The following is a 27320-nucleotide window of genomic DNA, read 5'->3' on the forward strand; positions in this document are numbered from 1 at the left end:
AATATGCAACAAATTGAGGAACTGGCGCAACTGGCAACACACGAAAAATGTGTAATTGTTGATGCCACCCGCGATGCAGCTTGCGCTATCATACATCTTACCTGCATGGTTGGCGTATGCACATTTTAAATACAAATAAACATTATTAGGACCATGTAGACAACTTAAATTAACTATATCTTATGGCGCTGCAAAGTTTCAGTCGCAAACTGGCCGTCAGTTATTACAGTTGTGACATTCCAGCGTAAGCGAAAGAAAAACCGAAACTGGACACTGTTGGCTCTTGGTTTCGATATCGCATTTGGCAGATCGCAATCCTTGCAGGCTTTAAATTTTATACCCGGCTTAACTTCCACGTACGACGCTTTATTAGTGCTATTAGAGCGGAAGCTCTTATCCGATGGTTGTCAACCCCGAGCAAAATCGTCCCTTGTCAGCCTTAGCAGCTGGCCTAGCGCGAGCGCTCCTTACCGAGGCACTGCACGCTCATTGTCGTCTTTCCCTCTTGGCAATGCAACGCCGAAAAAAAGCGTTCTAACTCAAAATGCCTATTTTTAAAGACTGTGCGAAATCTTAGGTGGAACACCATGCATATGTCATTTCCTTGAACCTGAATGAACAGTTTCACGGTTTATGGTGGTTTAACTTACCAAAGCGATTCGGGCTGCAAGGGACAGTGTAGTGAAGGGCTCCGCAAATTTCGAACACCTAGTGTTCTTTAACGTGCACTGGCATCGTGCAGTACACAGGCCTCTAGAATTTAGCCTCCATCGAAATCAGAGCTTAGCTGTTGACATAACAGTCAGGCATAACACTACTCCTCAGGCAAATAAAAGATGGTAGCATGAGCCTACATTTTATATTCTTTGAATGAAATGAATCAGACAGGCACCCGAGTCTATGCCTCGTGGTGGCGCCCACAAAGAAGCAGCTGCAAAGGAGCAGGTAGCACATGCACAGTGGTAAACTTATGGAGCGTATGATCCATGAGCGCATAACTTGGTTTCTCAAAAGCTGCAATTAGTACCCCCAAGAAATGAACGGGTTTCGTCCGCAGAGATCTGCAATTGACAATGTCATTGCCTTCGTCACATCACTTGAAGAAAACTACATGCTGGGCGCACCCCGATCGCTGTTCTCTTCGACATCAAGGCTTCTGTTTTCCACCATGCCATTCTAGCAGCCTTGGCCAGTTTTGGACTTGGAGGCAACCTGTACAAGTGGATCTAAAACTATTTGAAAGAGCAACAAATGTTCATGAGCACCCAACATGGCCCAACACTGAGCCATGGCCATATCATGAGCCACAACTGAAAAGCATGCGAATTGCTTTTTTTGCTGTCACACAGAGGGTATTGTGTGAACAAAGTTGGGCTTGCAGGCGTTATGTGCTCTGTAATCATTCTTTGAGTACGCAAGGTATACAGTCTGATTAGAGTCCCTGAGTAAGCAGGAGCCGCACTGCAGGGCTCAGAAGCAGACCCCTTGGTCTCTATACTTTTGACAAGCATTCTCAGAGTACACAGCTTAACCTCTATGTACCGAAACTTCAGAAATATGAAAAAAATTGAAATAATTTTTGATAAAAATGTTATTGCACTTCACAATTCAGAATCGTTCTTTCATTGATAGCAATATGTTTCTCAACACCAAACTTCAAGCTGTCCTACAGTATATAGAAGGCAAATCCACTCGTGTTTGGTTTAGTTTGGTATATGGGGTTTAACGTCCCAAAGCGACTCAGGCTATGAGAGACGCCGTAGTGAAGGGCTCCGGAAATTTCGACCAACTGGGGTTCTTTAACTCGCACTGACAATGGTACAAGCTTTTCGTTGTTTTTCCTCTACAGCTGACAGAAGCCCCTACAACACCGCCGCTCGCTCGAGTAAAGCCTGTTCCACATGCAAGTGAAAATGCTTTGTTGCTGCGGTGCAAAGGCTGTTTAGAGCTATCGCGGTGGCTCCAGCAGTCAGAGCGGCGATGTTCCAACAAGTTACAATTTTTTCGCCGCGCTGCGCTGCTCAATTTCCAGTTGCTTGCATGCATATGAACCAGCATGCCTGTGAACCAGCATATGAACCGAGTTACTCGGACGTGTATGGTCCCTGACGTGGCCAGTGGCACCCGCTGCTGTGATCTGGCGTACCCCTTCCTCGCTCGCTCTGTATTTGGACCTCACTGCACGATGTGAAATTGCTCTTTATTAAGCATATCTGCATGTTTATTTTGATAACTAGAACAGAACAAGGACACCATTTCTTGATAAATGAGCGCCGTGTTGAAAATCTTAGCTAGTCTAACTAGGGGAACAATTCCCAGTTCACCCACCGCGGTGGCTGAGTGGTTATGGTGCTCGGTTGCTGACCCGAAAGACAAGGCTTCGATCCCGGCCTCAGCAGTCAAATTTCGATGGAGGCGAAATTCTAGAGTCCTGTGTACTGTGCGATGTAAGTGGACGTTAAAGAACCCAGGTGGTTGAAATTTCTGGAGCCCTTCACTATTTCATCTCTCACAGCCCGGGTCGCTTTGGAACGTTAGACCCTCCAAAATCATAAACCACGATTCCCAGTTCCACCACGGCGAACAAAGTGAGTTGAAACCACATGAGGCATACAAAAGCTGTAACAATCACTCCTTCATTGTTTTAATTGACTCAAACTGCAGCATCAAGCCACCCTCTAGAGCAATCGCAGCAAATGAATCGACACGAGGGAAAAAAATTCCGTTAATTCCACATGCCGATGCATGTTTACTAATATCTTGTGTACAGCGAAGAAAAAAATACAGACACGATATAGCGCCTTTGATTTGTAACTTCAAAAAGAGCGCCATGGTTTATCTTGTAGCCTCATTTAGAAGTTCTTCATTTTAAATCCTTTATTTTAAATTTACAGCAAACTTGCTTACAAACGACTGGTAATAGAATAGCTGCATGATAAAACTTGCTACTGAACTACGCATAAGTATACATTTTTTCACAATTGAACACTATTTTTGTGTCTAGGGAAATCCAGGGAATTTTTGGTTGCAAATTGGGGGAGAAGCGGCTCTGGAGGTTGGTCGCCCTCGGGGAAAAAAAGAGCCATCCTGGCGACTTAAGGGGACGTCAAGACGCAGGGGTCGTAATGTGGCTTCAAGTGAGACACATGGACTGTCTCACGCTTACGTTGTCGATGATCTGGCAAAGGCGTTACAGGCTCGATGATGTAGGTAACCGGGGAAGTACGCTCCAGGACGCTGCTCGTGGGACCAAGGTGACGGAAGGGAAAAAACTACTTCGGCATGAGTGCAGTCAATGACGGGGTGATGTTAGGCAAGAAAGTCCCACCCTAAGAAGACGTCATGAGAGCACGATGAAAAGACGATGAATTCAGTGATGCACAGTGTGTCCTCAATAGTGACCCTGGCAGTACAGGCGGCCAAAAGATTAATCAGATGCGAACTGGCGGCTCGCAGCGAAAGTCCAAATAGCGGTGTTGTCACTTTGCACAACTTGCAGCACAGTTTCTCACTCAATACGGATACAGCAGCGCCAGTATCAACCACGGCAAAAGTATCGGTGTCTTCTACAGAAACTTGAATGACATTGCACAGAGGTAAGCGAGGTCTTGAACTGTTCGTCAAAGACGCAGCTCTTGCCTCCAGAACTGCGCGGACTAGTTTTGGAGTAGGACGGTGGTGGAGTAGGACAACGGCACATCGGAGAAACCGAGCATCAACAGGGAGATGGGGAACGGTGGCGAACAGTCGGACGGCCATCGGAAGAGGGGACTGCCTCAGGAGGGGAGAGAGGCTGAAAGTGCTGGGGAGGGGTGTAGGTGTAGGTGCGAGGGTCGGCGGGGTCAGGAGGGGGCAGGTAGCGCCGGCGGCAGTGACATATCACGTGACCCGGAATGCCACAGGCGTAGCAGATGAAAAGGTTGTCAGGTGCCCGCCAAGGGTGGAAGCATTGGGGTGGCGGTCGAGTAGTAGTCGAGACAGCACAAACGCTGCAGGACGAGGTTGCCTGACGGCCTCGGCATACGTAAGAGGGGCAGTAACGGAAGGTGGGGGACAGCCAGATGGCAGGGCCTCAGACACTTCCTCCCGCATTTCTTGTTGAGGTATGGGTGCAAGATGACATGGTGAATTCTGAATGGACAGAAGGAGCAACAGCTGCCGAGTGACCTCTTCAGGAACAAATCGCTTGATTTGAAGCAAAAGGGTGCTGTCATCGGTGCACACAAGGCCACCGAGCGTCTCGGGCCACGCAGAGGGTGACTGAATGAAAAAGCGCAGGCAGAGCGGCTTGTCATAGGCTTTGCACAGGTTGAAATACGGCGCTGATGGAGGTGGGGTTCTTAGTCACAAGCATGTGAAAGGCGTCCTCCTCAATGCCCTTGAGTACATGCTTGATTTTGTCTTCCTCCGTCATTGACGCATTGGCATGCTTGCAGAGGGCGATGACGTCTTCGATAATATAGCTTGTGACCGTTTTGCCGGTCTGCTCGGCACTGCTCAGCGCGAAGCTTGCGGACAGCCGGGCGGCCGAAGATGTCTGTGAAACTGCTTTGAAGGCGGACCAGGTGGTAATCTCCACTTCGTGGTTCTTATACCAGAGGTTGGCTACTCCTGTTGAATAAAATATGACGGTTAGCTTCATGGGGTAAAACCATCGGTTATGGATGCTCACCCGTTCATAAGAGGAGGGCCAATCCTCGACGTCGTTGTCGTCCATGCCGCTGAAGATAATAGCATCGCGCTGGCGGATCGTACCAGGACAAACAACAGGCATCAGTGAAGTGCCAATGGGCTGAGACAGGGTGGTGTCGGATGGCATGGTGGTAGCGACGGTACTGTTGCGTAGCTCCAGAATGCAACTCCGCGACCTCCACCAAGATGTAACGGGCGTTACTGGCAAAAGGCACTTGACCGGGACGACCAGGCAGAGCAGCAAAATCGCACATCCAGGCTCAGACAGTCAGTGCTCTTGACTCGCACTGGGCGTTGGCACTCCCACTGCGGGCACTGATCGTCTTCTTTACATGTGTTTTTCTTGCACAATTGCAATGCAGTTAATGGGGCCGAAATTCAAAACTGACCTCCAGAGAAGACTGTGAGCTCTTTGTGAATGCACACAACGCACAATACTCAAAGTACGCAATGCGATTCTTGCATAGGAAAAGTTTAGACCCTCTTGAACCTATGTTAGCAGGCGCAAGCTTCTACAGAATAAATTTTGAGTTCCTGCGCAAAAAAAGCGGTGTTCTAGATACAGGACGCAAGGCGTATATGGGTTAACTGTGCTTGAGCTTCAAAGAATGCGAGTGCAAGACATAGAAAGGACTTCACAACGTGCAACGAAGAAAAGCGGGGGCTATTTAATTTGAATTCCCAGAAAAGGTTGCTCAATGTTTCTTATTAGAATGGATGCATGTAACGGCATGTAAATGCACAGTGGCTGAGAAAAAAAGAGGTTTAAAGTTTTCTCCACAGCAACCGTCGAAACTGCCACCCATTAATTGTCGTGCCACAGGAAATGCAACACCATTAGACAGGATAGCCTCGCTGTGGGGACCAGCTCCAAGAGCTGAAGCAAGTGACGATAAAAATTCTTTTCTGGAAGCAAGGCACAATCATGTCTGTGGATGCTCGAAGTATAACGCTCAGAAAAAGGACACATCAGCTATTTGAAGAAAAAGGCTAACCAAAGAACTGCATTGCTTTTGAATTTAATGCAGACTATGACAAGCAACTTTTACAAACAGCCACAATGTATTCAACGTTTTGTAATGGCAACTATTATAAAATAATCATGTGCAATTTCACACAACAAACCTAAATTACCAACTTTACCATACACTACAAAATAACAATGTTTTTATATGCACCAACACAGCATATTTTGTTTCAGCAGTCATGACCCCTTGCAACTAGTTATCATGAACACCTTACAAACAGCCAGAATGCATTCAACAATGTGTAATGGAAACTAGAATAAAATACTTATGTGCACTAAGCAATTTCACAAAAATGATCCAAATTACGAGCGTTACAATACAATACAAAATAGCAATGTTTTTGATAGCCACCAATCAGAGTATTTTTTGTTTCATCACCCCAGACCCCTTCAGCTTGTTATCAAGAACACCTTGTGTAACAAAAAATAAGGCTTTTTCAAGTCACACCAACACAACAAGAAAGCTAGCACAAAATGAAACAGTAACAAATACCTGATATTCTGACAAGCAAAACAGATTAAAAATGGCGTGGACATAATGCTCCGCAAATATTACACCATTTATATGCAGCTGACATAGCACTCTGAGAAACAGTGGTGTCGATGTTCCTGAACACTTTTTCTTGCTGGGAATCACACCGAAGTACAGAGAACCATTATCAAGCCTGCAGACTAAGACAAAAGATCAATATGAGGTCGGACACCTGCCTTTCCCCACTCATTCCTGCCACTAGCACTGCCGGAATAAACACACAAAGATTAACACAAGAGCAGGTTTTCCTGTGTTGTCATACAAACAGTAATAGGTTCAGCGATATTAATGAGTGAATTCATAATGAATGTCACAAAAATACACCCACTCAGTCAGAATCTCTTCACCGAGGCAGGCAGACAAATGGCACCAGCACACAGCGGAGATGTAGTAGCGTAGACGTAGACTGGTTTACTGAATGCTGGCTCCGAACGCGCAGTGACCCCGCCTGGCTGCACCCATGCCACTGTGTGTGCGTAGCCAATTTGCGGTAAACAGGTATAAGTCTATGCTATTAGGTCTCCCGTATGCTAAATCTCTCTCTAATATTAGGAACAATGTTTTTGAAAGTCTCTCTCCAACAAGAAGCGATGCCATCCACGTATGACCGTGATTTCATTTCCATTGATGCGAGCTAAAAACGCAGCAGGCTTACCACCGTGTTCAGGAAAGACTTAGAGTGAGTGTGTGTGTAGTCTAAGGGAACAATGAATGTTTTTTTCTGAAAACTCCATAAAAGTGAACAAAACTGACAAATGTAAATAAAGATGAAGGTTAGCTACCAACATTTTTCATAGGGCATTCAGCTAGAATTTCGTTAGCGTGCATATAAAAAGGTAGCTAGGAAAACATATTGACTAAGAGCATCGCAAACAACTGCTATTCTTTGTGAATCGCCCTTTTGTGCCGTTCCATATTTTGCCTCTGAGGGAATCTCTTTTGGCACAAGTCACACTGGTAGGGCTTTTCGCCCTTATGGGATCTAACATGCCTCATAAGACTTGCACGTTGTACAAAGGCCATGGGGCAGAGCCGGCACTGATGCGGCTTTTCACCCGTGTGGATACGGATGTGTCCCACCAGGTTGCTCTTCACTGTAAAGCTGCTACCACAGTGGTCGCAACGGTAAGGACGCTCGCCTGTATGAGTGCGCTGGTGTTTCACTAACGTATCCTGGAGTGCAAAGCTACTATCACAATAGCCACAACGGTAGGGACGCTCACCTGTGTGAGTGCGCTGGTGTTTCACTAAGGTGCTCTGGTGTGCAAAGCTACTATCACAACAGTCACAACGGTAAGGACGTTCACCAGTGTGAGTGCGCTGGTGTGACTCCAGGTGGGCCTTTTGAGCAAAGCTGGTACCACAGTCGTCACAATGGTATGGGTGGTCACCAGTATGGACTCGGAGATACATCACTAGCTGAGATCTTTTTTTGAATTTCTTGTTGCAATGGGTGCATTCATACAACTTCTTTTCTACAGGTTTACCTCTGTGGTTACCACTGCCAGAAGCAGCAGATTCCATGCAGTGGCTCACTAGGCGCCTTTGACCAGTTGAATCTTGCACAGGAGGTACACCATGGTCGCTCTGTGTGAAGACTGAACCTGTTATAAAGGCAGAATACTTCCAATCAAATGCAGGAATCAACATTGCAAAGCTCACCAGGAGCAAGGGAAATAAAGATGAATGTGGAGGACATATTCGTCAACAGCTCTGGATGTTTATGCAAAGTTTTATTCAACAGGGCGACCTTAAGCAGAATTCAGGCCTGAAGAAAGATATCCCTAGAATGAATTCTGCAAGCAGCTGAAAACATTTCAGCTGCAAAAAATGTCATCCTTGCCAAAAAAGTAGGGTACCCTTTGAAATGGATCCAAAGCACTTGCATTACTGCCATCATGACAGGCACTGTCCTAAGCCCACCAAAGTGGGCCTAATAACTAATCAAATGGCAGTTAGCTAACTATAGCACACACCACACTGCCACTCTTATTTTCTTTATTTGCTCCTTAGACAGGGTATAAGAGGAAGCAAAAGGCTAAAAACCTGACGAGGCCTTGGACGCCTGTACAAGTCCTTATATCACTGCCTAGAACTCACAGGGTCGTGAGAGTCTGGACATAGTTCATATATTATGGAAAGCAGCGTTCCAGAACATCAAAGGCAAATATCATCATAATTCACCATAGTTCTTTGAACTGACGTTTCTGTATCTTTCATACTGCTCGTTGAAAGACAACCTTCAGAAATGCATTTACGAAGAAAAACTGCAGATTCTAACCTGACGAGTTTTGTCCAGAAAATACTCCGTATTTGCGGCCTCTGGTGGTCAAGCCTGCAAGTGAAAGACAGGTTGCATCCGTAAGACACAGGATTACATGTGCAACAACTCACATGGTGTTATGCGGATGAGACGGTGAAAATGGCACACCATCTCATACAATTGTTGTGCTAGGTCGGGTAAAATCAGTAGGAAAGACTTAAAAACAATCAAGTTCCAAAGCAAACATTCCAAACTTTCGATTCTGCATGCAGTTGAGAACTATAATTATGCTCATGAAAAAATCACAGTTACCTAAAAAAATCAGAAAGGTGTTGCAAGCAAACCAACAGCAACTTCATAGACCTGTTTGCATGCACAGTAACTGGCTTCATAGCCAGGACTGTACAAGTCTGCCTACACAGGCTTAAGAACTAAGGAGTGTCAGTTATGCTTAGAGAAAAAAACACAGTGGTACAGGATTCCTTTTTCTTTACCACTTACACCCTTCGTACCGCACGCAGGAGAAAAACTTTCAGAGCCTGAAAACTGGTAAAAAATTGCCAGGAGGCTTGCTTGCAGCCAAGATTACAGCTGTCCACGAGTGTGGCCAGCATGTCCAACAAGGTGTTTCCCTTGCAGTACCTCCAAGAGTGACATTAACCAAATCAGTAGAAGCACATCTGAAACTGCACGCCACTGTGGGTCGAGTGAAGTTAGAGCATACCATATTTACTCGCGCAAGGCCCACACCTCCAATATCGATGAAAAATTGAGCGAAAAAGAGAGGAAACTATCATGACTGAGCTTTGAAATATGCTACTCTGAAAGACGTTTAAGGTGACCAGCTATTCTAACACCATGAATGGCATGGAAAAAAAGTGTCTCTGAAGATATGCTGATGAGGTGAGTACATAGGTCATGGGCTGCGTTCGACCACTGTACGAGGTCAGGTGTTCTGTTAGTACCCCAACTGAAATGGGAATTTAACTCAGAGCTCAAACTGCTCAAATACTGTACTCCAATGCTTTCTGCTCAACCACTATCAAGTGAAAACGAGCAAAAAGAACCTGGTACCTCCCAAACATCAGTAACAACTCGAGAGACAACTAAGCAGCCACCCGTTATACCCTATTTCCTTGTCCTTTCAGCGAGCCTGTTGTAATTTCTGGGGACAGAATTACATGGTTTACGAAACGAGTTCACTAAATGAAATTTTTATGTCGAGGGTGATGTTTTATGTCGAGGGTGATGCCCATTTTTCTCATTATTAAGATCCCTGTAATTGAAGCAATTACATCAAAGTCATTTCCAACCCACTTTGTGAATAGACACAATGCACTGAGATCACTGCACATGCGATTTTCGAGGTTATGAACATGAACCAGTGGAGTCATGAAAGGGTGGCTGGCGTGGTATTGAAGGTTTCTTCCTCTGGAACCTTGCACGGGCTTATCAATGATGGGCTGCAAAATAACAGAGAGCAAAGGAGTGTCACTTTGGAATGAACACAAATGCCACAGGCACTGGCGCATGTGTGCTTTAGTGTAGACGGCAATGCACAAATTGGCAGGGACAATGCTCAAACACCAGACCGGACAGCACTCTCTGAAGTTTTTGTCTCTAGGCACAAAATGTGGAAGGATACGGTCAGGAAAAAAGAAGAGCAATTGGCAATGCACTGTTAGCAAATATTTACAAATATTTGAAACTCATGTTTTCTACTAGCTAACATGCAATGTCAGTTCTGGTATCTTTAACGATGCGTCATTTGATAATCTTGGCCAGACAATCTTGGCTGCAAAAACTTTCATTACATGCAGCTCAACACAGGTAAAAGTGAAAGATGAAAAGACCACAAATGCCACAAAAGGTCGTAAGCCTAAGCTCCAAAATGCTCTCCAGACCATGTAGAGGTGCTGCCAAATCGAGACGCACGTTGTTCTCGTCAAAAATCAACAAGATAGATTCTGATGACCCGAACTCGGCACATGGAAATTCAGAGCACCAGACACACAGTTGGAAAGGATATGAGCCTGAGGATATTATCTGCATAGTTTGGTAGCAGCTGTCCATACAGGTTGTTTAGCCAGCAATTGGCATTCCTTCTCCAGCTTGTACGCTTGATTTGCCTGCAAAATGACACTCAGAAAAGCAGAATAAGCACAAGGGAAAGCCTCAATTACACGAGGCAGTGTTTAACAGTAGCGACTTGTACACAGGGAAGGTATGTTCGATGAGCACCGTGTCCCCTCAGTGCCTCAGAAGCAGCCTTTAAAATGCAGGAATACATTTCATCTTGCCATGAAACCATGGCAGCAGATAGACGACTCCTGCACATAGGAGACTGGTGGTGTGATGCAACTAGGGAGCACTGACGTGATTTTTGATGCGGGCTCCTGGCTAAGGTAAAACTCAGATTCACTGCTTCGAGCGAATGCCACGAGCCAGGAGAGTGCACCCTAAATTGCAGATCAGCCACATTGCAGCAGTTGACTATTTTATCAGCACATATGGCATTATGCATTTCAAAGCAAGGTTATCCTTGTAGATGCGATCTCCAAGACAAATTCGGAGTGACACTCAATAGTATACAGTCAATCGTACAGGGAATTGCAGATATCAAAAAGTAAACTAGACAACGCATTCTCTCCACTGTGGGGACTTGGCTCACTTCGTCCCCTTGGGTTTCCTCCCCAAGATGTCGTCCTCCCTAGTTACCTTAACAAGGGCGGTCACCTGCATTGTATCGACCCTAGCGCCAACAGATGGCGTGACAGTCGCAGGTGTGGGGGAGACGGCTCTCACTCTCTTCAGCCTCGGGAATTCATTGCACGCACGTCGCTAGAGCTTGCGGGAACATTTCCCGTGAGCTCGTACCCCTCACTAACGGTATAAGGTAGGTGGGGACGCATTTGTTTCTATCCTCCAAGTTTTTCATGTAGCACATGTTTCTTAATTCTGCCTCCCCTAGTACTCAGTTTTCATGAGGTGCGTGTATTCACAGCACTGCTGACTATATTGTCTTTTGGTCCTTGCATATGTGAGCACCCAGGGAATTCCCACGTTGCGAGCGATATTTGTTAGATCACAGCATATATCGTTCGTTCACGATACTTCTTAAAGGTGGTAACTCTGGCATGCAACATAAGGTGGCCAAGGCAATGCTGAAAGAAAAACATTTTAAATTAAATGCCACTTCCCTCCTAACTGATCACATAATGTCTTGCTGTGTGCTGGTGAATGTAGAATTAATGTCCAATTGCAGACACAACACCACGCTGCAGTCACCTCTGTTTAGAAACAAACCGTTTTTTTACTTTTAGAGAGCTATTTATCCCAACGTCTTTGTTTTCAAGGAAGTGACAAAAGAAGGAAATCAATGGACAATGGAGTTAAGCTGAATGTCACAGACCATAGAATCAGTGAGTGTACAATCACTGGCATCGTAAAGACATCCTTACACAGCTGTTGTGCCCCAGGTCATTCTCGAAAACATGAGTCGTAATAGGCTAAACCATTTAATGCAGAGCAGTGCCACTACCTGCACTTGTCATGTCCAGCAGCGCCCCCATGACTAACCCTACATGCTGGAATAAAAAGTTTAAGATTATGACACAACCAGTGCTGCCAACTCTAGGGATTTTTCCTTAGATCTAGAGAATTCGGACGCTGTTTAGGGGAAAAGGAATTTTTTGTATAATCTAGGAAAATTTCATTTGCTTGGAGAAAGCTTTTTTTTCTCTCTGAAGTTGGGAAGACAAGCTTTTCATTGTTTTTCTCTACAACTGACGGAGGCCCAGCCTGTTCCGCATGCAAGTGAAAACGCTTTGTTGCTGCGGCACAAAGGCTGTTTAGAGCCATCGAGGCGGCGGCTCCAGCAGTCAGAGCGGCGATGTTCCAACAAGTTACAAATTTTTCGCCGCGCTGCTCAATTTTCAGTTGCTTGCATGCATGTGTACCAGCCTTTACACGGACGTAGTCTGTGAGGGGAAAAGGCCCCCAGCAGGTTCGAACGTCCTCCGAGGTGGGGCCCCGGAGGATCCAGAAAAATCGTCCCAGACCGAGCATGTCTGTAGATGTAACAAAAATGGTTTTACTTAATACAGGAGAGCAGTCACAGATGGGTATGGAGCTGTGCGGCCGAGGGTCGAGGAGTGGCTCTGGTGTGAGATTGCGCTGCCCGTCGCCAGAAAGGCGCCGGGGCCAAGTACCTCCGCAGGGCTGTTCTCCCTGCGGCCGGAAGTCGGGCGCGGAGCACCAGCACCAGTGGCGCTGACGACGCGCCAGAGAGGAGACGGCCGCCCAGGACTGGACACCCGGGCACGGCCAGGAAGGCACCCTTTCACCGCAGGGGGTCCCAGCCACGGGACGGCAGGCACCATCCGACAGCAAGGCCGGTAGGATCCCCGGGCAGGCAGCACCTGCCTGTGCCCGGCACGGCGCCCGCTCTCCGAGGCAGCGAGAGGCAGGCAGGAGACAGGAGACAGCAGGCTCCTGGTTGCCCTGAACTGGGCAAGGACAGCTTCCCCAGGCCTGGTCACCCGGGTTCAAGAAGCCGTTCAGCCGTGACCTCGCCTGCTCCGTTGCCCAAGCTCCTCTCCTCGCGCCGCTTGCGCCGCGCCTCGCGTCTCTCCTTTTTTTCTCTTCTTCTTTTTCCAAGCGAGCGTCAACCCGCCACTAGTGATGCAGGGCGCTTGTGGCATCACAAGTCAGACGTGTATGGTCCCTGACGTGGCCAGTGGCACCCGCTGCTGTGATCTGGCGCGCCACCGCCTTCCCTCAACATGCGTGCCCCTTTTTCGCACTGTATTTGGAGCTCGGTGCACGACGTGTAAATCCTATTTAGTAAACCTATCTGCATGTTTATTTTGATAACCAGAACAGAACAAGTGCGCCATTTTTTTTATAAAGGTGCACCGTGTTGAAAATCTGCTAGTCTAACTAGGGGAACAATTCCCAGTTCACCCGCCGCGGCGCAGTTCACTGCGCTCGGCTGCTAACCCGACAGACGAGGCTCCTATCCCGGCCTCGGCAGTCGAACTTCGATGGAGGCGAAATTCTAGAGGCCCGTGTGCTGTGCGATGGGAGTGGGCGTTACAGAACCCAGGTGGTCGAAATTTCCGGAGCCCTTCACTATTTCATCCCTCATAGCCTAGGTCACTCTGGGATGTTAGACCCTCCAAAATCATTAACCATAATTCCGTTTCACTACGGCGAACAAAGTGAGTTGAAATCACATGAGGCGTACAAAAGCTGTAACAATTACTGCTCCATTAATTTAATTGACTCAAACTGTTACTTAAGTCACCCTCTAGAGCAATCGAAGCAAACGAACAAGCAGCTTTTATATTGCAGTTTCCGTACACTCCTCAAGCGACCTCCAGGCATTTTGTGTGTGGTATCCTTTGGCTGAAGTCTAAACTGACACAACATGCGGGAAAAAAATTCAGTTAATTCCGCATGGTGACGCATGGTTACTAATATCTTGCGTACAGTGAAGAAAAAAAACAGACACGATATAGAGCCTTTGATTTGCAATTTCCACAGAGCGCTACGGTTTATCTTGTAGCTTTATTTAGAAGTTCTTCATTCTAGATCCTTCATTTAAAATTTACAGCTAATTTACTTACAAACGGCTGGTAATAGGGTAGCTGCATAAAACTTGCTACTGAACTACGCATAAGTATACATTTTTTCACAATCGAACGCTATTTTTCATAACTGGGGAAATCTCGGGAATTTTTGTTGCAAATTGGGGGAGAAGCAGCTCTGGAAGTTGGCAGCATTGGACACAACAGAGTTAATGGATTAATTTAAATATATGCGAAACTGGTCGTTTTCTACATTACATTCATAGGTCCCAGGGAGTCCTCATACCACTCCTGGCAGAGCCACCCAGGTTGCTCTTCCCGAGGAACCTCACGACCGACCATTAATATAAGTGTCAATTGCAACGGCTGGCAGATTGTGATGAAGTCACAAGGTCAAGTGACCTACGTGGCCCGCCTAGGTTGCTTCCCTAGGGATTTTCTGTGGATATTTCGCTCATGGCCAATGACGCCGACCTTTCTGTGACACCGGACATTGAACCCTATATAGCATTGGAACTGCATGCATTGTATCTTTTGCCAAGCCATCACAGCTCTAAGCAACGTTAGCATAAGTCTCCACCCCCCTAATTATTCACATAGCGCTGACAAGACTGATAATAATGAAGTTATCAGCAGAGGACATCCCCATGCCCACTGCATCGAGTACGATACTTTTAGGCTGAACAGTTGACTATGGCCATAAGTGATTGCATCAACAAAGCAAGCGGCCTTACAACAGCCTCAGAAAAACCTTGAAGGCTGCTATGCAACACATCTTGATCTCAAAACGGTCAAGACTACCTAAGTATAAAAAATTTGGGCATAAAAAGAGCAAAAAAAAGAGCACTTATCTGCATTAAACTTAAAGATGGTTTGTTTGTTTATGGGGTCTGTCGTGTTCCTCGACCAAGCGACGCCAGGCCGCTCCGGCAGCCTTTGCCTCCTCCGCGCATACTCGCCGCCCGCTTCCCAGAAACAAGCGCGGGCCGGCCGCTCCAACAAAAGCTAGCACCCACAGCCGTCGACTGACGCATTCCCCATTCCCTTACCGTGACCGTCTGCATTCCTACAGCAGCGAAAGTGCATTCTTGTACACTCGCCCTCTCTCTCTCTCTCTACGGTAATAAACCTCCAGTCTCCACCCAGCAACTGCCTTGAGAGGTTCCTCGCATGCGGGGCTCCCACGCCCCGAACCAACACTACCATTAACACTGGCGACGAGAAGTGGGATGTAGAGCGTACGCAGTTCGAGGTGTCGCCGATGGCTACTGGAGGACTGCACGGTGTCATCGAGCCTTTTCGTGGATTCAGCACCTCACATTCTACCTCGTGGCAAACGATGTCTCCGACGAAGCCAAGAAGCATGCGCTCCTCCTGACGCTATGCGGACCGACACCTTCGAGACTGTTCGCGTGCTGGTCACACCGAAGACTCCCGGAGAAGTCAGCTATGGATACCTATAGTCACACTTCTCCTGAAGCACTTCGATCCTAGACCACCCGGAGAAGTCAGCTATGGAGACCTAGTCACACTTCTCCAGAAGCACCTCAATGGCAGACCATCCGAGCTGTACAGCCGTAATGTTTTCCAGCGACGTGACTAACTGCCGTAACAGTCAATCAGCAGCTACGTCGCAGCCCTCGGAAGTTTGACAGCCGACTGCAACCCTGGAGTGCTGACGGCAACGCCTTCAACATCGACGACGCCGACAGAAAGCAAATCGATCAGCAGCTACGTCGCAGCCCTCAGAAGTTTGACAGCCGACTGCAACCCTGGAGTCCTGACGACAACGTCTGCAACATCGACGCAGCCGACAGAAAGCCACTCGATCAGCAGTTACGTCGCAGCCTCAGAAGTTTGACAGCCGACTGCAACTCTGGAGTGCTGACGACAACGTCTGCAACATCGACGCCACCAGAAGCGTGCTTTGGACCTGGCCCTGCCATCAAAAAGTGCGTTAAGGCAGCAGCGAGGACTCAAGGGAGTGACGAGCTCCGCAGAAGTCCACAAGACTTCTCAACACAGAAACGGAACGGTTCGTAGGCACCTTGATCACATTAAACCAGGTGCAGCAGCCTACCCGACCGATGATCCGCCGCCAGACCATCGGACGAACGGACCAGCAGCAAGTGAACAATACACTGTGCCAGCTACGTACGTGATCACGCTGCCAGCGGAAACTTCGCCTGCGCACGACCTACCATCAGCGCCCCCCTCCGAACATGGAGAACCTGTGGCCAGTCTGGACGACCGTGCGACACAACCTTGCGGAGACCAACCCAACGGGTCCACGCAACGGCAAGCGCTACGACCCCAGCATGAACGGCGCCCGCCCGGCCGATACGGTGACCACAGATAAGGAGGAAGGGATGTCGTGTTCGTCGACCAAGCGACGCCAGGCCGCTCCGGCAGCCTTTGCCTCCTCCGCGCATACTCGCCGCCCGCTTCCCAGAAACAAGTGCGGGCCGGCCACTCCAACAAAAGCTAGCACCCACAAAAGCTAGCAGGCGTCTCCCCCGACGACATCTGATCCCCACAGCCCCGTCGACGGACGCATTCCCCATTCCCTTACCGTGACCGTCTGCATTCCTACAGCAGCGAAAGTGCATTCTTGTACACTCGCCCTCTCTCTCTCTCTCTCTCTCTCTCTCTACGGTAATAAACCTCCAGTCTCCACCCAGCAACTGCCTTGAGAGGTTCCTCGCATGCGGGGCTCCCACGCCCCGCACCAACACTACCATTAACAGGGTCTATCGACCAAAAGCGACTAAGGCTATGAGAGACGCCGTACTAGAGGGCTCCAGAAATTTCGAAAACCTACAATTCTTTCACATGCACTGACATTGCACTGTACACTAGCCCCTAGCATTTTGCTTCCATCAAAATGCGACTGCCGCGGCCGATATTGATCCAGCGTTTTTCGGGTCAGCAGCTGAGCGCTATAACCACTGCGCCACTGTCATAGCTAATACAGTATTTTCAATCTGGGAAGTAAGAAACGTGCATGAAAAACTATAAGATTTGCTCAACCAAGATAAGAATGCTTCAGTTGCAATATCAAGCTGAATATCCAAACTCCTGCCTTACTTTTATACAATCTTGTCATCTGAAACTTCCAAGCACAATATATTATGTCAAAAAACAGGCAAAAAAGCAGATATGAAATCAATAAAATGATGGCTAGAAGAAGAGGCATTACCACAACTAAGAAAGGCAGGACATTTGTGTGAATTTGGTGAAGCTAGAGCATAACAAGCAAGGAACTCTTAGAAAAGCACAAAATAGCAAATGAGCCACCAGACTAAAAGAAAGATCACAATCAAAAAATTGCACAACACATCACAGAAACCAAAGGAATACAGCGTAGAATACACAAAGTAGCTTCCAATGGGAACAAATAAACAGAACAGGACCCAAAGCATACAAATAAAGAAGCGGCAGTACGAAAATAAAACATTTGAGCCCTTTAACTTACTAGGCAAGGTGGCACTCGCCACAGGCCTGATAAAAAGGAGGCGCCAACAGTTATCCATTTATCTAGGGGAAATTTCTTGGTGTGTGGTACAAAGACACGTCCCTCAACACATAACAAATAAACCATGTCCCACAGTACAAAACAAATAAAACCATTAACCACTATAATCTACTAGGCAACGTGAAACTTAACACCGCCCAGATAGGAATTGGGAATTTCTTGGTGCATGGTACAAAAACATGTCGCTCAACACATTGTTTTACAGGACAGGAGCATCGAGCTATGAGTCTGCATAAGTTGGCAGCCGTTCCCCTGGAATGTTCTTCCCCTGGCTACTGGTGCTCCTCCAATGCCTGCAAAACAGAGAACACAGAAAACAGGCCAAGCACAAAAAAAAAAAAAAAAACAAACGACACCAGCATTGTTCAATAATGCAGGCAGCCCTGTATTTCAGAGCGGATCATTTAGTGCAATGCTACGGTAGCATGCACTTTTCATTCCTGTGTAGCGGCTATTGGGACGCAGTTTGCATGCCATACCAGCATGCAAAGGGGGACGATCAGTATATACAAAAAAAAAAAGCCTGGCGAGATGCAGTAACTAGTGGCTGTTTGTACCAGTTTTCGGCGCAGGCTGCTGGCTACAGGTACCGCCTTTTTGGATATGGTTCACCAGTTTGTACAAGTCACCACAGTGCACCTAAACACTTTTTTTACATACCACCGAAAGAACTAACCAGCATTTTCCACGTGATTACGGACCCAGAAAAACGCAGACATCGATCTCCACGAACGTGCTGTCTTTGCTAAAGCCAGCTACAAAAGAAATTAAGCGCGGAAACCTCGCTGTCGACCGAGTGAGTGACACACGTAATGAATTACAGGTTAACGTCAGTTACAACAATGCAGCCTGTTGCGTTCACTTACCCGCCGATGCCAGTGTTGAAATAGCAGGTTTGTAGGAATAAATCCGGCAGGTTTCACTTGAGCACATTTGGCTGGTATTGTGGTTATACACTCCTGCGGCTTTCATGTAACATAAGGCAAGCAATCCCGAATCTTTCTTGACTGTGCGGTGACACTTCGGCACGCGCGCACAAAGACGGACCACGTCTTCACAGGCGCACGCTGCAAAAGTGATGTACACAGGGTCGCAATGAAGTTATCCTTGCTCTGTATGCGCACAGATTTTCTTCCTGCAAAGCTTCTTCTACTCACAGACTGACAACACACAAAAAGTAATATGCAACAAATTAAGGAACTGGCGCAACTGGCAACACACGAAAAATGCGTGATTGTTGATGTCGCCCGCGATGCAGCTTGCGCTATCATACATCTTACCTGCATGGTTGGCGTATGCACATTTTAAATACGAATAAACATTATGAGGACCACGTAGACAACCTAAATTAACTATATCTTAAGGCGCTGCAAAATTTCAGTCGCAAACTGGCCGTCAGTTATTACAGTTGTGATCTTCCAGCGCAAACGAAAGAAAAACCGAAACTGGACAGTGTTCGCTTTTGGTTTCGATATCGCACTTGGCAGATCGTAATCCTTGCAGGCTTTGAATTTTATAGCCGGCTTAACTTGTACGTACGACGGTTTATTAGTGCTATTAGTGCGTAAGCTATGGTTGTCAACCCCGAGCAAAATCGTCCCTTGTCAGCCTTAGCAGTTGGCCTAGCGCGAGCGCTCCTTACAAAGGCACTGCACACTCATTGTCGTCTTTCCCTCTTGGCAATGCAACGCCGAAAAAAAGCGTTCTAACTCAAAAGTCCTATTTTTAAAGACTGTGCGAAATCTTAGGTGGAACACCCTGCATATGTCATTTACTTGAACCTGAATGAATAGTTTCACGGTTTATGGGGGTCGAACTTCCCGAAGCGATTAGGGCTGTGAGGGACACTGTAGTGAAGGGCTCCGCAAATTTCGACCACCTGGTGTTCTTTAACGTGCACTGACATCGCGCAGTACACAGGCCTCTAGAATTTCGCCTCCATCGAAATTAGAGCTTAGCTGTTGACATAACAGTCAGGCACAACACTACTCCTCAGGCAAATAAAAGATGGTAGCATGAGCATACATTTTATATTCTTTGAATGAAATGAATCAGGCACCTGAGTCTATGCCTCGTGGTGGTGCACACAAAAAATCAGCTGCAAAGGAGCAGGTAGCACATGCGCAGTGGTAAACTTATGGAGCGTATATGTTATCCATAAGCGCATAACTTGGTTTCTCAAAAGCTGCAATGAGTACCCCCAAGAAATGAACGGGTTTCGTCAGCAGAGATCTGCAATTGACAATGTCATTGTCTTCGTCACATCACTTGAAGAAAACTTACATTCTGGGCGCACCCCGATCACTGTTTTCTTCGACATCAAGGCTTCTGTTTTCCACCATGCCATTCTAGCAGCCTTGGCCAGTCTTGGGCTTGGAGGCAACCTGTACAAGTGGATCTAAAACTATTTGAAAAAGCAACAAATGTTTATGAGCACCCCACATGGCCCAACACTGCCTCACGCAGTAGAAAAGGGTGTACCACCAGCCCCCTGTTGTTCAATATCACTCTGGTACAAATAACACAAAACTTACCAAAGAGAGCATACATCACGCTTTATACAGATGATATCTGCATCTGGAGTGAATCCAGATCACGCCGCGCCATGCAACGATCTCTTCAGAAAACATTACTAAACACCTCCAAGTACATGGGTCTCCGAGGACTGCATCTTTGCCCGGAAAAAAGTGTTACCATGGCATTCACCAGGAAAAAAATGACCAAATATCCTCTCCTTCTTGATGGGAACCTGCTACCCTATGTATGGACAAAATGATCCCTCGACATTGTCATTAACCGAGACCTTTTTTGCACACCCCATGTTAAAAAACACTGTGCGAGAATAGCAGCAGCATCACAAATCTTCAAGTTTCTGGCACGAATGCATTGGGGCAGCAATTGTCACTCTATGGTTCTCCTTTATAAGGATTATGTTCATGGTGTTCTGCGATATAGTTTTCCTGTATTGCAGAAAACGTCACCTACAAATGAGAGGACACTGGAGGCAGCGCGAAACACCTGCCTGCGGATCAGTCTTGACCTCCCAAGGAGCTCCTCCACCTCAGGAACACGGAAGCATGATGTGTACCGTTCGAAGTCATCACCGCACAGGTAATGATACTAACCCATCTACGTCATGTACTTCAAGGGAATAAACATTTCCTGCACCGAGTCCATACAACCCACAGCAATTCCGGCTTTGGTCAAGCTGTGCAGCTATTGCATCTTCCTGCCATCAGTCAGCCACTTAAACTACTGGCTCCAAGTTTTCCTCCTTGGACTTTCTCACCTCTTGTAATCAAACAGTTCATACCGGGTGTCGCTTAGAAGAATGGTATGCCGCAAACTGTGCTGCTACAAACTGCTCTGAACTACTTAGCTGAGCAGTATTCGCAAGAGACACACATGTTCACTGATGGCTCAACTTCTCATGACTCCTCTTTATGCGGCCTTTATGTGCCCTCGTCAGGCCAAATGTTTTTATGGCGACTACAACGTAGGACATCCTCCAGCACAGCAGAGCTATATGGAATAAAAACAGCTGTCTCCTATATCCTGCGCCATAACCCAGGATGCTGGGTAATCTTCAGAGGACTCGCAAGGAGCGCTACAAACCCTGTCCAGCCTACTGAAGAGAACAAATCACCAGCCCATTTCTCATGACACTGGATGCCTGCACCACTTGACTGTTGCTGAAAGCCACGTTATAATATTACAGTGGATTCCAGCTCACTGCGGCATCTCGGCCAATGAGAGAGCAGACGAAGAGGCCCACAAAGATCTACAGCACCATAACTACAAGCACATCTTCACAAGATCAGATGCATCCCAACTCGCCAAACGATATACCCAGGATGAAAAGAATCCTCTCTGGAACTCGCCAAGTCGTCATTACCCCTTTCTCTATTCCATCGTCCCATAGCTCAAATGAAGCACTGCCGCTTGGGCTTCTGCGTCATCTGAAACATTTTATCATCGCCTTTGTCTTAATGTTGCATTTACAAACATGTGAGAATATCGCTTCAAGCAAACAGACAGTCCGCATTATAACAACTGTGGCTCAATTGAGATTGTGCTTCATATTCTCTTCGAATGTCCAGAGTACGCCAATGAATGTGCACACTATCAACAATGCATGCAGTCCGTCACCCAAGTGCCACTCACAGTGGACTCTTTATTAGGTCCTTTAAGCTGCTACAGACAGCAACAACATGTATGATATGCTTATTTGCCTATTTAGACACTAGCGGTGTTTTAGACCGACTCTAAATTGCCGAACACTTGATCACCCCACTGTACACGCTCAGAACTTGACTTCCGTCGCATCCAAAGAAGCCATCTTCTTCTTTCTTTATCCCTCGTATCAGCACTGCTTTTTTCCCAGAAGCCATCATGCAGTGAGATATTGCGTTCCAATCCTCTTAATGACCGCACTTTTTTCTAACACCCTTCTTCCTTCTTTACTCCTCTATTCCCTCCCCTATGCAGAGCAGCATGTCAGCGAATATTCATGCCGACAAAAATATCTGCTTTTCATTAAAGAGCTCTCTCTCTCTCTCTCACATGCAGTTTAACTGCACTTGAGTTTTACACAATAAGTGCAAGGCATGGGGAGGACTGCACAACATGCAACATAGAAAAGTGGAGGTTACTTAATTTGAATTCACCGAGAAAGTTCTTCAACCTTTTTTATTAGAATGGATGTACAAATAGCATGTAAATGCATGACTGTTGAGCAAATGAGAGGTTCAAACTTTTCTCCAAAGCAACCAATAAAACTACCAGACATTGTCGTGTCACTGGTAATGCAATGCCATCAGAGAATTGCTTTGTTATGGGGAACAGCACTGAGTGCTGAAAAGAGTGATGGTAGAAACTTTTCGTGAATGCAAGGCACAATGATGTCTGTGGATGCTCAAAGTATAATTACGATAAAAAATAAACAGCAGGTATTTGAATAACTACACAGCTTTTGAATTTTAAAGCAGAACATGTCAAGCAAGTAGCCTTACAAACAGCCGGAATGCATTCAACATTTTTCAACGGTAATTGTAATAAAATACTTGTATGCACTAGCAGTTTCATACAATTAATCAAATTACAAGCTTTACAGTACACTGCAAGATTAGTGTTTTTCACAGGCACCAATCACGGTATTTTTTGCTTCAATAGCCACGAACCTCGAAGCTTAGCATGTACACCCTTATCTTACTCGATCAGCCTATTTCAAGTTACGCGAACACAACAAAAAAGCTGCCACAAAGTGCCAGGTTTTTTTAGAGCTCTTAGAGAAACAGAAAATTCTTATTAAAGCCCACAATTTAATGCAAGATACATCGCACTCATTCCTGCCACTAACACTGCTAGAATAAACACACAAAGATTTTCATAGGAGCATATTTTCCCATCATGTTGTCAATCATAAGGGTAGCGATAAGAATTCCTTTATTTATAATGAACGTGAGAGGAGGCTCACGCTCCTTGTTCAGGAAAGACATAGAACAACTGTCTGTATGTGCTGTCTATGGGCACAACAAATGTTGTTTTTCTGCAAGTTCAACCAAATGAACAAAAGTTACAAATGTAGCAACCAACATCTCTCATGGGTGTTATAGGGCATTCAGCTAGAATCTTGTTATCTTGTGCACGAAATGGCAGCTAGCAAGACATACTGACTGGAGGCATCACAGACCACTGCTATTCCTTGTGCCATGTCTCCATGTAGTTTTTCAAAAATTCTCTTCGACTGAATGCCTTTTGGCACAAGTCACACTGATAGGGCTTTTCACCCCTGCGAGATCTCTCGTGCCTCACATGGACTGAGCTTTCTGTGCCGTGGGTGTGGCTGTTAAAAGAATATAGACACCTAATTTTGGTGTCATGTTTTCTTCTGTACAATGATGTGGAAGACACTACTATGCATGAATCACCAAGTGGTATTTGCGTATGACCGCTAAAAACTTTATAATCAAATTTTTCTGTCATGCTCTTTTAGTTTAGGTTTCAAGAGCCGAACGATGGCTGTGATGTCGAAGTGTTGGATATACCTCACATGAGGCATGGAAAACTGCGATAAAATCGCTGCTTCATCATTTTAATTTGCTAAAATGCTAAAGCCAGTTTTCCTCAAGATCCAGAAAAAAAACAAATGTATAAGCACCGATTATACTGTTGTTTTTTTATGCCTCATGTGACCTATACCGACACATTGACGTCACAGTCATCGTTCAGCTGTTGAAACCGAAACAGCATGAGAAAGAAATTCGATTATAAATTATTTAGAGGTCATAGGAGAATACCAAGTGGTAATTCATGAATAAAAATGCCTTATGCATCCTTACAAAGAAGAAATCACGCTCCCAAAAGTTAGGTGCCTGTACTAGTTATGCAAAACCATCAAGAAATCGACCATTGATCGCAACGACAGTTTTTTGAAACTATCGATAGTGTAAAAACTATCGATAGTATTGCTAATGATAGTATTACCATCGATAGTATTACTACCGATGGTACCGCTATCATTAGTGAGACTGTCAATAGTAAGACTGTCGATAGCAACACTATCGATAGGAAAACTACTGATATTATGCTTTTGTTGGCCAGTGGTATAGCCAAAGCATTAGTTTTACGGTATTATGAGGCTTAACGTCCCAAAGAGACTCAAGCTATGAGGGCTGCCGTAGTGGAGGTCTCCAGTTAAATTTCTACCAGCTGTGGTTTTTTAACGTGCACTGGGACTGTTCGGAAAACTAGCTGGAACTGCATCCGATGAAAGAACAAACAGCACAACTTGTGCTGGCTAACATGACTCCATCGTGCACCTAGACGTCGTTTTGTGGACGTAACCGTTGCAGAAATGCTTTTCGCACACATGCTTCGCAACGAGGACATTCGCACACTAACACTTCATTCAGCAACTTTACATACAGAACACCCTGCAGAGCTCGGTGACTCGTAGGCTGCGAAAATGGGTGAGCCTTGTCAGTTACCCATACCATCACCTCCATACCACACATTCGGGAAACCAAGTTTAGGATGCAGTGGGTAGGCACGGTTGATTTTATAGAATCGAAAGTACTATATATGGCAAGTAGTATTGATACGGCTATCGATAGTACTATGAATAGAACTATCAAAAGTTTCATTGATAATACTGTCGATGGAACTATCAAAACTTCAAGCACCATCAATACAACAATTGGTAGTACTACTGACAGTTTCTTTTACCATCGATAGTTCGACTGTGACTCAGCTATCAATAGTATCAATTGTACTATCTATAGTTTTGCATCACTAGCCTGTACTCCTTTAAACACCTATCACATTAAGGATAAAACAGAAAACTGTGGGCTTTCATATTGTGATTGTTCGAAAGGGATCATCGGCCATCTCGTGCGATATCTGGAAAAGCACACCAACAGGATTCCGCAAAAAGTCCAAGTCTTGCAGCGTCCAAATGTGACCGGCCCACACGATAAATGATGGAAAGAAGATGCCTCCGTACTGTTTTCCTAACATTTCAGCAAAATCTTCAGAGGTCCTACCCTGTCTCTTGCTTTGCAACTTCCTGCTGAATAATATCTGCAAGAATGCCTGGACTGGTATTTATTACTAAAGGTTTATTTATTGGTTGATTGATTGATTCACTTATTGATTATAATTGCTCAGATGTAGCTTTTCTGCACCCATAAGAGAAAAGAAAAAGCTATCTTTTCTGTATCTGTTAGCATTGCCATGATCGACCAGCAGAAGGCCTTCCAGTCCCTCCAGCAATCACATGATTCACTGCAACAATACAGCGCTGAACCACATGAGAAGTCCACAATACAGAGCAACGCCAGCTGTTGCATTTGCAGCCGAGCAACAAATTGTGATGCACCAACAAATGTTGTCATACTGCTGTGACTTCAACATACCAGAATGCACATCCACTCCAAAACTGTGTCTGTACTCATGTTTCGTCGACTTGTTGACTTCACACCAAAGATAAATAAAACCTGCCCCATAACTGGTGTCGGGCACAAGTTGATGGCCCTAGACTGCAAGACAGCAGTGTACCTCAGCACGCACAATTATACAACAACACAGAAGACAAGGCACAAAACGAAGAAAAGACAACACAAGCGCTGACTTTCAGATGAATCTTTTTCCATGCTTGTACCCATTTTAACCCCTCCTGCCGAGACAAAGTTAAAAAGAATCTAACTTATCAACACAAATTACTACCAATGTTTCTGCACAGGCACCCTTCAAAAACCCCAATTCATGGTTTTCAAGTGATAATGACGACGGTTGGCTGATGCAAAAGGAACCACCCTTGGCGATATTATCACTTATCACTTGAAAGCCATGAATTGGGGTTTTTGGAGGGTGCCTTTGCAGAAACATGGGTTTTAATTTGTGTTGATACATGTTTCTGCCAGAATTACAATGTAGTCAATGGGGGCAGAATTTCAAAACTGGCCTCCAGAGAAGATAGTGCAATCTTTCACAATGCATACATTGCACAAAACTCAACAAATGCAATGCAATCCTTGCATAGGAGATTTAGACCCTCTCAAAACCTAGGTTAGCAGGCGCAAGGTTTTACAGAGTAAACTTTGAGTTTGTGTGCGAAAAAAGCACTGTTCTACATATAGGATGCATGGCGTATATGGGTTAACTGTGCTTGAGCTTCAAAGAATGCAAGTGCTGGACATGGAGAAGGCTATTTAATTTGAATTCCCTGAAAAGGCTGCTCAATGTTTCTTATCAGAATGGGTGTAGGTAACGACATGTAAATGTACAGTGTCTGAGAAAAAAAGAGGTTTAAAGTTTTCTCCAAAGCAACCGAAAAAACTACCAACTATCGTGCCACAGGAAATGCAATGCCATTAGACAGGATAGCCTTGCTGTGGGGACCAGAACCAAATGCTAAAGCAAATGATGATAAAAATTCTTTCCTGGATGCAAGGCACAATGATGTCTGTGGATGCTCGAGGCATAACACTAAAAAAAAGGAAACATCAGCTATTTGAAGATGCAGGCAAACCAAAGAATTGTACAGCTTTGGAATTTAATGCACAAACTATCAAGTAAGTTTTACAAAAAGCCGCAATGTGTTCAACGTTTTGTAATGGCAACTGTAATACAGTGCTCATGTGCAATTTCCCACAACAAACCTAAATTACAAACTTGACAATACATTAGTATATAGCAATGTTTTTCATAAGCACCAATCACAACATTTTTTTTCAACAGGCATGACCCTTGCAGCTTATCATAAAAACCTTATGTAAACAGATAACACCCGCACAATAAATAAGCAAGCACAAAGTGAAATGGTTACAAACATCTGATATTCTGACAAACACAACAGATAAAAATGGCATGGACATAATGCTCCACAAATATTATGCCATTTATATCCAGCTAAGACAGCACTCTGAGAAATGGTGATGTCGATGTTTGTGAACTTTTTGTTGGCTTTCATACCAAAGAACAAAGAATTGTTATAAAGCCTGCAGACTAACACGAGACACATCAATATGAGGTCAGATACCTGCCTTTCCCCACTCTTTCCTGCCATGAGAAATGCTGGAATAAACACGCAAAGATTAGCACCAGAGCAGGTTTTCCTGTGTTGTCATACAAACAGAAGTAGGTTCAATGATATTAATGAGTGAATTTATCATGAACGT

At 45.6% G+C, this 27320-nt stretch overlaps 1 protein-coding gene across 2 annotated transcripts in view; it reads right to left on the bottom strand.

Annotated features, from left to right (window-relative positions):
- The window catches only part of LOC149329304 (uncharacterized), a 46084-nt gene that overhangs the window by 13188 nt on the left and 5576 nt on the right, over positions 1–27320 (bottom strand). Inside the window, exons 1-2 of one of the 2 annotated variants that reach the window (XM_089561912.1) lie at positions 8533–8670; positions 7739–7855 (exon numbers count right to left, since the gene is read on the bottom strand). In XM_089561912.1, coding sequence (XP_089418038.1) covers positions 7739–7775 — 37 coding nt within the window. In that variant the 5' untranslated portion in view covers positions 7776–7855; positions 8533–8670. Of the gene's footprint in view, positions 1–7738; positions 7856–8532; positions 8671–27320 lie in introns of those variants that run through there. The other variant, XM_089561911.1, reaches the window with a different exon arrangement.

This window comes from Amblyomma mixtum, chromosome 9 (assembly GCF_055824585.1).
Source record: "Amblyomma mixtum isolate Tamu chromosome 9, ASM5582458v1, whole genome shotgun sequence".
Classification (NCBI taxonomy): domain Eukaryota; kingdom Metazoa; phylum Arthropoda; class Arachnida; order Ixodida; family Ixodidae; genus Amblyomma; species Amblyomma mixtum.